The sequence below is a fragment of the Gymnogyps californianus genome, chromosome 11 (assembly GCF_018139145.2).
Source record: "Gymnogyps californianus isolate 813 chromosome 11, ASM1813914v2, whole genome shotgun sequence".
Classification (NCBI taxonomy): domain Eukaryota; kingdom Metazoa; phylum Chordata; class Aves; order Accipitriformes; family Cathartidae; genus Gymnogyps; species Gymnogyps californianus.
The window spans coordinates 24187870-24197797 of record NC_059481.1 but is presented as its reverse complement, the minus strand read 5'-3'; the positions used below and the strand labels follow the sequence as shown (position 1 = coordinate 24197797).

At 54.8% G+C, this 9928-nt stretch overlaps 1 protein-coding gene across 1 annotated transcript; it reads left to right on the top strand.

Annotated features, from left to right (window-relative positions):
• Nucleotides 1-2386: 2386 nt before the first annotated feature.
• LOC127020756 (interferon lambda-3-like) lies at nt 2387-3681 on the top strand. The gene is given in 6 exon segments (XM_050903539.1): nt 2387-2548; nt 2818-2895; nt 3062-3155; nt 3158-3204; nt 3313-3393; nt 3505-3681. Coding segments are annotated over 6 exon segments (639 nt in total).
• Nucleotides 3682-9928: the final 6247 nt, after the last annotated feature.

Below are 9928 nucleotides of genomic sequence, written 5' to 3'. Positions count from 1 at the left end.
AACCTGCCGCAGTGCGGGAGGCTGGCACAGGAGCCTGGTCCAGCAGCAACATCTGTGAAGGGAAACCCTGTGCCCACAGTGCTGTTCTGGCTCTTCTCCAAGCTGTATCTTCATTCTGGTTTGGTCAAAGCTGACATAGCCACTGCACGCTGTCTCTGCTCCTCTTCACTTCCACTGGGGTTTTTCAGGGAAGACCTGAGCTCCCTGAGATGCCACATCTTCATTAATGATCTGGGTGATGTGGCAGAGTGTACCTGCGGTGTACCAAATTCGCTGATGACACCAAATTAGGAGGAGTGGGTGACACACAGAGGGTCATGCTGCTGTCCAGAGGGATCTCAGCAGGCTGGAGAAATGGGCCTACAGGAACCTCATGAAGGTCAACAAGGGGAAGTGCAAAGTCCTGCACCTGGGGAGGAACCACCCCAGGCACCAGTATATGCTGGGGACTGTCCAGCTGGAAAGCAACTTGTCGGAAAAGGACCTTGGGGGCCCTTGCGGCCAAGAAGGTGAATGGTATCTGGGGCTGCATTAGGAGGAGTGTTTCCAGCAGGTCGAGGGAGGTGATCCTTCCCCTCTCCTCGGCACTGGTGAGGCCACCCCCGGAGTGCTGGGTCCAGTTCTGGGCTCCCCAGTGCGAGAGAGACGTGGACATACTGGAGAGAGTCCAGCAAAGGACCATAAAAAGACGATGAAGGGACTGGAGCATCTGTTGTACAAGGAAAGGCTGAGAGCTGGGGCTGTTCAGCCTGGAGAAGAGAAGGCTTAGAGGCTCTCAGTGGTGCCTGCTGATGGGACAGGAGGCAACGGGCACAACCCTAAATACATGAAAGTCCATCTGAACAGGACTAAAAACCTTTTTTACTATGAGGGTGGTCAAATGCTGGCACAGATTGCCCAGCGAGGCTGTGGAGCCTCCATCCTTGGAGATATTCAAAACTGGACAACGTCCTGGGCAACCTGCTCCAGCTGACCCTGCTAGAGCAGGGGTTGGGGTGGCCGAAGTCCAGAGGTCCCAGCCCATCTCCACGACTCGGCACAGCTCGTCCATGCTGGTCTGCCCGCCCGTAGGTGTATCTTTCCACAACCTCGTGTAAGAAACTCCCTTGTTTGCGTGGACTCCTTGAAGTCAGCACTTTATTTCCAAATATGAACATTAAAACTTGGGTCCTCCTGGAGCAGTGTTCTTCTATGGCCACCACGTGAGGCACTGCAAAGTGTGTTTATGCCCGTTGCTGCCTTGCTGTGTATTTGCTTTTTAGATACAGGTATTGCCCTAATTTTCTATATTTAATGCTTGATGAATGCATGAAACTAAAAGCATAGTGGTGATGGCTTCATGGCGCAGGAGGTTACCTCGAGGAAAGGACAGATTTTGCTGAATGGGGGCACCGTTCCAGCTGTCAGCAGAGAGATGTCAATACGTGATATTTGCATTTCCAGGCTAAACAGGGAGGCAACCCCAGCCGGCTCCAGCGGCTGGTGGGGATGGCAGCCCCGCTCATCTCCGGCAGCCTCCCTGCACAACTCTATGTCCCACCTGGAAAACGCCAGGTGGAAGTGCTCTGCTTTCACCCTTTTTTCCTGCTTTTGCAGTGAGCCTTGTCCCTGAGGATAACGCATACGTAAAGCTCATGCCCACAGCCTGCGTTGTGCAGTGCCCGCTCCCGGCTGCTGCTTTTGCCCCTCCCTGCCACGGCTGTTGTGTTGCACTTCCTGCAGGGAAACTGAGGCACGAACTGCTGCTGCCGCTCAGGAGGCACCCGCTGCCCCTGTGGGGCTGCGGGCCTGGGGGTTTCTCGCAGCTTTCGGCGCGGTGCCGGGTTCTGTCGTGCCCAGGCTTCCCCGCAACTTATCAGCACCTTTGCGCCGCTCGATGTGGCAGCAGCGTCCCCCTGTTCAGCTCCCTTGGAGGGGCGCGCATCAAAGGCAGCCCGAGCACCCCCCTGCATCCTCGGGGTGCTGGGTGCGCTCGCTCCGTCAAGGCGGACGGCAGGGCAGGCAGCGGGAGGCGGGCGCTGCCCACACCTGCCGCACCGGGATTTCCTCCGCTGCCGCTTTCGCTTTCCTGTTTCCAGAGACGCCAGGCCACGGATTTTCCTGCCAATCTGAAAGCGCAATCACGCGGGAAGGTGGCATAAAAAAGCCGGGGAGATGGGGCAGCGAGGCAGCTACGGCGAGGGAGGTGAAGCAGTTCCCCGGGACCGGCCAGCAGCCCAGCAGCCCTGCAGCCGAGCGAGCCACCCGCGGCAACACTGTCAGGCATCTCTACAGCAGAGATTTAGCAGATCTGACCCGGAGCGCTCCAGTTCATCCTCTCTGGCTTCTTGAACCGCAGCCCCCTCACCCATCGTAACCCACTCACCATCGGGCTCTCATCGGCAAAATGGTGCACCTCGGCTTCACCCCACTGCTTGTGCTGGTGCTGGGGGCCAGCCTCGGGGCTGCCTTCCCCCACGACGCCCTGAAGAAGAGCTGCAGCCTGTCCAAGTACCAGTTCCTCGTGCCCCACGAGCTGAAGGCGGTGCAGAAGATGAAGGAGCAGTTTGTGAGTACCACTGGCAACGGGGAGCTGTTGGGCTGGCGGGGGGGCAAGGCAGAGGGGATGCCGAATTCAAGAGCCAGAGGGACAAGGCGGACGTTTCCTGCAGCAGTCTGGGGACAAGGAGGAAGTTTTCCAAGGGAGTTTGGGGACAAGAAGGATGCTGGGCCAAATTTCGTCCTGGTTTCAAACCCTCAAGGCTGACCGGGGTTGCACAACATCGCCAAAAGTCAAGATGACAGTTTTTCAATCTCTCTCCTGTTTTACGCCTGCAGGAGGACATCATGCTGCTGTCGGACCGCAAATGCAACACCAGGCTCTTCCATCGGAAATGGAGTACGGCGGAGCTGTCGGTAAGAGCAAGGCGACGCTGTAAAAAGGGGGTACATCCCCCCTTCCAGCCGGGACCTCCCGTCAGCCGGTCCCACCTCCATCCGCACCCCCGGGCAGGTCTTCGAGGCCCCCTGTCCTCCAGCCCTGGGCGCTTTGTGTCCCTAACCGGGATGCTCCTGCCCGCAGGTGCCCGACCGAGTGATGCTGGTGGAAGCCGAGCTGGACCTCGCCACCGCCATGCTGGGGCTCCCCGCCAGCCCCAGTTTCGCCGAGACGCGCCAGCGCCCCTGGCCTTCCTCACCCAAGCCCGGGAGGACCTGCGAGGCTGCGTGAGTGCCCTCCCCAAAGCCCCCCGGCCCCGTGCCAGCTCAGCGGCCCCGCTGCTGGCGGCAGCGCCGTGTGGCATTGCTGGTCCTTACGCAGCCGCTTTCTTGCAGATGGCCACGGAGGCTCCTTCGCATCAGCCGTCCGGGAAACTGAGGCACTGGCTGAAGAAGCTGCAGGCGGCCATGCAAACAGTGAGTCAGGCCCGCAGGGCAAGGGGGTTTCGGGGTGTTAGCGACCGCCCGGCTGCGCGGGGCCCGCTGCACCCCGTCTCCGGCGCTAACCCCCCCTTCTCCCCGCCGCAGGAGACCACCGGCTGCCTGGAGGCCTCCGCCATCCTCCACCTCTTCCAAGTGCTGAACGACCTGCGGTGCGCGGCCCTGCGGGAGCAATGCACTTGGCCCCCGCTGGCAGCGCGGCTGGCACGGCACGGCGCGGCGCTCACCAGCCCCAAAGGGTGGCCCGAGGACCAGGAAAAATGATTTTTATTGCATCACTGGACTATATTTCCTATTAAGCATTTTTCTTATTTATGTGAGCTCAGGGAGCAATTTTTCTTTTTCACAGTCTTTTAAGTTATTGGGGTTTATTGTGTGTTTATAATGTTTGTTCCTGAGAGATGCTGTTCAACGTGGATGAATGTATTTTATTGGATATCTTTGTTTTGCTGCTTTTCAAAACACTGACTGTTTTTAAGGAAATCTATTTTTTTACCTGCTATTTATTACAGAGTATATTAATATATATTTGCCTGCATAAATTATTTTTTTACATGCTATTTAATATGAAAAATAAAATGGACACCATAAACAGACAAGCTGCCATCATACGTTTGTACTACATTTTGTTATGTCATCCCTTCAGAGAAGCGAGTTATTGGGAGGCGGTGAGGGAGGGCATCGAGGTGAATTTTGAGCATTTGAAAATTAGCAGAACTTTGGCGCTCACATTCATCTCCAGCTGTCTGGGGGCGCACCCTAACCGCCCCCCCCGGGTTTGCCTTTGGGGACAGATGGATGCCGTTGTGGCCGGGGCTGTCCCTGCCCGCTCGGGACAGGAGCCTGCTGGCCACCCGTTTCCAGGATGGATGCCCGTGTTGGGCGGTGCAAACCAGGGCACGAGGCCTGGAAGAGCCCACAGCCTAACGCGATGCTTGCGTCCCGCTACGGGCTGGGCAAGCCTCTGGATTTGGCCATCCCGGGAGCTCTCAGAAGATCCCTGAATGATTTAACGACCAAACCGGAGGTCAGGACGAGCGAGGAGCCGGGCAAGGCAGGCACCCAGCGGCGAGAGGAGGAAAAGGAGCCGGGAGCAGACCCAAACCTCATTCAATCTCTGTTTTCTCAGGTCGGGAAGACGGTCCGCCATCTCCAAGCACAGCCATTGGCTTCCCACAAAGAGACAGCTGGGGACGCGAGCCATAAACGCTTGTCACGAAGCGTGTCCCAGGCACCGCCTGCTCGTCCTGCTCAGGCTTTGCAAGGACGCTGTCCAAATGAAACCTCATTGCTGATGGGGAGGGAAAAAAAGCTTTATTTTTCCCTTCTGTTTCCAACTTGTGCTTTACACTAAGGTAGCCGGGCCACTAAAGCGGGGAAGGCTGTTGCTCCTCTGTCTTTTGCAGCTGGATGCAAACCTGGTTCCGGCAGGAGTGATGGCCCTGACCGCTCGAGACACCCCCAAGCAGGCGCCTTCAAGGCAGACACCTGCACGCTTGGGCCGTATCGACTTCAAGGGGTGAGGAAAGCACACCCCGAGGGGAGAGGGAAGCCCGTCCTGCTGCAAGCACGTGAACGCATGCCACCCCGAAACCAGAAACCCCGGGTAAGAGGCATTCCCCATGCTACGTGGAGCCGCTTCGCCGGGACAGGGAGAAGCCAGAGGCCGGACGCCGGGCTCTTTGGGCAGCTTTTAATAGCCTTCATCATCTGGCGTGCCCCAGGTGCTACCTACCCATTGGCTGCCAACTAATGTCAGGAGCGACGCCCAAGGGCAATGAAAACCCATCAGGAGGGAAATGCCGTAGGGTCAACAAGACGGACGGGCAGGGAAAGCCCCGGCGGTGTGTCTGGCATTGCACGTTGGCTCCTGGTTTTGGTTAAAATGAGGCGCAGCTCATCTCTCAAAGAAACAGGCTGCAGCAGTACTTTGCCTGCCTGGCCACACGCTCCCAGGAAAAGGCAGATGCCATCGGTGCCTGCTTTGGAGGGGTCTGCCCCAGCGACCCCTTCTCCCGGCCCTGCTCACAATTTCAGCCCTCGGTTTTGAAGTCTTGTGAGAAATCCCTCTCTATAGGGCCTATGTATAGCCAACGTCTAGGGGGGCAGGTTGTTTTTAAAACATTTCCAGCCAAAAGCGCTACGCTGCAATATTCAAACGATACATGGATCGGGAGAGGAAGGCCTGGTGAGGGCAGAAGGTGTTTATTCATCGCCCAAACCAGATGTATTTAGATTATCCGGCTCGCATTAAGGTGTCTACCAAGTCACTGTGAAATGCAGCTGCTGCGAAACGGCATGTGATGCCACTGCACCTGGGAGGAAGGCGCAGAGCTGCCCGCGCGTCCGTCTCCGGGGAAGGAAATTAGCTCTATTCCCCACAGCGCAGCTCTCCTGAGCAGAAGGCGAGGGCAGAAATCACTCCCGGGGAACAGCAGTCCCTCTTTATCTCTCTGCCGGGTTCATGAGGCATCATTCCCATCACCGTGCTCCTCGCTCCGCGTGTCCTGCGAGGGCAGGAAATAAAAGACGTGCCAATACCTTCCCCGCTCCCCCCGCACGGCTGCCTTTGGCAGGCTAACCTCCCGGTATCTCCCATGCAAACCAAGTTCGCTGCAAATTACGGCTGCGGGTGACTATTTTTGTTCCTTTGCCAGATGGGCCAGGCTTTAACGACGGGGCGGCCAGGCTCCTCGGGGCGCTGGGAGCGGGGCCGATGGGGACAGGGACGGAGCTGCAAGTGTCGCAACCGGCCACCGTTAGCCTAACGCCCCTGCCAGCTTTTTGCAGCTCAGGACAAGCCCCTCTGCTTCTCCCGGCGGGTGCTTGCACGTGGGCAAGAAGCGCTTTAGCTTCCCCGGCAGGCTCAGGGGAAGGGTGCCGGGAGGGAGATGCTGGGGAGTCGGAGCCTTTCCGAGCATCGCCGAGCGCTTGGCTGGTTAACGCCGAGGGATGTTACTGGCAGTTTCCCAGCCTCCCCAGGGAAAAGGAGAGAGGCGTGCTCTTCCCTGCATTAGTTTCAGTTCAGACACAGAAACAGCAGAAGGAAAGGCAGAAAGCCTTGGGTTTGCTGTGTCTCCGTACGGCCCCGGGTTTGGGAGGCACCTACTGTAGTTCCCACATGGACTCTTGATCTCTGGCCCCAAGGGCAAAATTTACTGGAAAGAAACACAAAGGGGTGGGTAGATGGATGTACGTTTAACCTGCGGTGGAGGAGAGCTTTCTGTGCGAAGTTCTGCTGGAAAATGATCGGGAAAGTGTCAAGGTAGACCAAGCGGTTGGAAAAGGAGGACGAGGGCAAGGCGGCAACTCCCAGAAAGGTCGCCCCGAGCCAGCTGCTCGTTTGTGATCTGTGGCATCGTGGGGAAAATAGTGGTGTCGTGGAAGGGACCGAACTGTTGGAGGGTGAAACGTAAAGGCAATCGTGAGAAGACAGCTCGGGGCTTGAAGAGCACAAAAGACCTCGTGGCGGTGGTGATCGTGGCTTCCCCTCCGGTGACCGAAGGGCAGAAGGTGTCAAGATCTTGTCTGCATTACATCTCAGCCTTCCTTGCCTGTGCCAGCTCGGGAGACCTGCTAGCCGACTTCCCTCCGGGTGGACGAGGGGAGCTTTGTGCCGGGCAGCCCTGGCTTGGAGCAGCAGCAGTCTCGCGCTCGCTAGGGTGTTTGCTTACACATGCAAATTTTGAATAGGGAAGTTTCTTTTTTGAAAGGAAAATCCTGCGGCATTTAAAATCCTGGAATCCCGCAGGATGTCAATAAAATAGGATAAGGTCCTTCGGGATCTGGCAGATGTCTGGCTAAGGTAAGGCAGTGACAAACTACCCGATTGCTGCTCCGTTCTGCTGAGGTTTCTGTGCCACTTTCAACATCATCTAAATATCCTGGTCCTGCGACGAGCGACACGGCTAAGATGTACTGCTGAGATGTTTCGTTTTCTCCCTCCAAGAACTGTTTACGCAATGGAGTTTTATTTTGGTAAGGCTGGTTTTACTTCACGTGTATACACAGTTTCGTGCTTCTATCGAACAAGCAGAGGAATCGTCTACCAAATTACAGAAAAGGCAGCGGAGTTTGGGGGTTTTCAGTTCAGCCTTCTTTACACTGGTCCCGAGCGGCAAAAACTCTGCAGCTTCGCAGGGAGTGTCGCCGAACACGTTGCAGGTGACATTTCTGCCAGCAAATCAAGCAAGCCGACAGCTGACTTCTATTGACGGATCACGTTATACGCTCCTGGATCATAAACAACTTCTGCTCCAAACCCTCCGGCCAGAATCCAGGTTGATAATACGTCAGGAAGAAATGTGCTCTCACCTGTTAGCGGGAGCATTTCTCGGGCATGCCTGCCACTCTGAGGAACAGGAAAATGAGTTGCTGCTGGTGTTCTTGGAACGCACTGTTTTCTAATACGCTAGATGCTGGTGCTCTTGATGTTGTAATTTCTCCTCCTGTTCAGTGCTGTTCGTAATTCTAAATAGTAATTCCTGCCTATCAGCAATCATACTGGGAATCACTTTGTTACGTTCCCGTGTTGCCATCTGGGGAGGCAGTGTTCAGTGAGATCCGACTGCTTTTAATTTGCTTTGACAGAAACGGTTATTTGAAAAATAACCTTCACTTTGAACTGCAGATGACTTCAGCTGCACGTGTACGAGTGGCTGATGCGTTACTCATTTTCAGGCAAAAACCAGCACTTTGGACTACAGGAACAGGCCAAAAGATAGCTGCTGAAGGCTCCCGGGACTCCAAACTGCTGCCTGAATTAGTAAAGATGTGCTTCCTCTGCACTCCAGAAGTCTCATTTTGGCTGTCACTTCTGTAGCCACGACTGAACCGTTTCCTCTGTCTGTGGAGAACTTCCCCCAGCAACCCACGTCCCCCGACTCTCCCCCCTGCACTCGTGCTCCCACAGAAGTGCTTGCAGATGGGGCCGGGACGGCTTTCCGGCTCCAGGGAAGATGCCTCTGTCCCAGGGTATTCTTCATTTTCTTTTTCTTTGAAGAAATCTGATTTCTGTGTTCTCCCCAGAAAGGAGGACTTTCTGTCCCGAGACCGCGATTCTCTGTGCATGATCACTCCTTCCGCTGCACAAACCCGTCTCCAGTTGCTTCAGATCAAAGCCGGAAATCTTTGGGCCCAGCACTGACAGACTTGACAGATAAATGTAATGGCCTTTGAGAAGGAAAAAAACCGTAGATTTTCAAAACGGAAGGCTGCGATGTACGCCAAACCTGGCAGAAATGGGAGAAGGTACGTCGGGAAAATGCAATAATTGAAATAACTTTGGTGCAGGTATTTAAAGCCTCAGGTTTTAAGAAACGGCTTCTTGCATCTGCTAGAGTATGACTGTGAGTCATCAAAGTAATATGGGAATTCCAGCTGGTTTACCGGAAAGCTCTGAGAAAAGGCATCGGCCTTCACAGGCCCAAGATAACGGTCTCATCCCTAAATGCTGGAATGAAAGAAGATGAAGGAGAAAAGTTCAGATATCTTCATAAATATTTCTCCAAGTCATTCCTGGTTCCTAGTCTGCCTCATGGTCTCCTGTCTGCGAGGAAGTGTCTGGGTGGGGGTGGAGGACCATGACTGTGCTTTCTTGATGCTGCTTCAAGTGCTATTTCCACACGGAATCATTTTACGTAGCAAAAGAGAGGTCTGCAACGCATTGGAACGAAGGAGCTCTCAGCCCCTGCGCTGTCCATTGCTCCTTAAGTTTCTAAAGGCCGTTTCTCTCCCTAAAAGCTGACGAGCTGGAGGCTTCCCAGATCGCCGTCTGTTGTCGTGTAGCTTTGTAGGTGCGAGAAAGAGTCAGGGTTAATCCCAAGCACGCTGTTTGCGCACCAGTGCTCCCAGGTACGCCTGTAGTCTCAAACTGCTTGGCTTTTCATCCCTGTAAAACGCTGCCTAAAACTTGCCTTGGTTACTGTCATCTCAATAGTCTGCAGTGTCCGTCGCCTGTTTTGACCGTCCTACCTGATTCACGGCTGTAGGCAATGTGTCGTGCCATGTCGGCACGCAGATATGAGCCGTTAGGATGTTTATGGGATAACAGATTAGGGGGTGGACTAAAAACCTTAAGGTCTGCCTCACAGAGGAGCAGGTACGCAGGCTCTGGCAGTGTTACTGGCAGGCATGCCCTGCTAAAATCAAACCAGAATCTCTTTTTAAAGGAGGAAAAAGGTTCTGGGTTAATCATCAGGCAAACCAAAAGCTGAAAATGTAATGCCCTCTCATGGTGCTGGGCTGGCTCCTCCGTAGTTTAACCCCAGCTCCAAAGTCCAGGTTGTCACTGGGGGCTGTGACCACCAGGGACATGAAGTCCTGCAGGCAGACTATGCTTCAGAAGATGGAAAGAGAAGATTACTCTGCTCAAGAAAAAGAAGTCAAGATTAGGACTGTCTAGGCAAGAAACCCAAACCTTCAAAAACCAAATAAAATCAGTGTGGGGCTTTTGGCTTTGTTTTTTTCCCTAGATCTGCAGGTAAAACCTGGCTTGCTAATCTGATTTTGA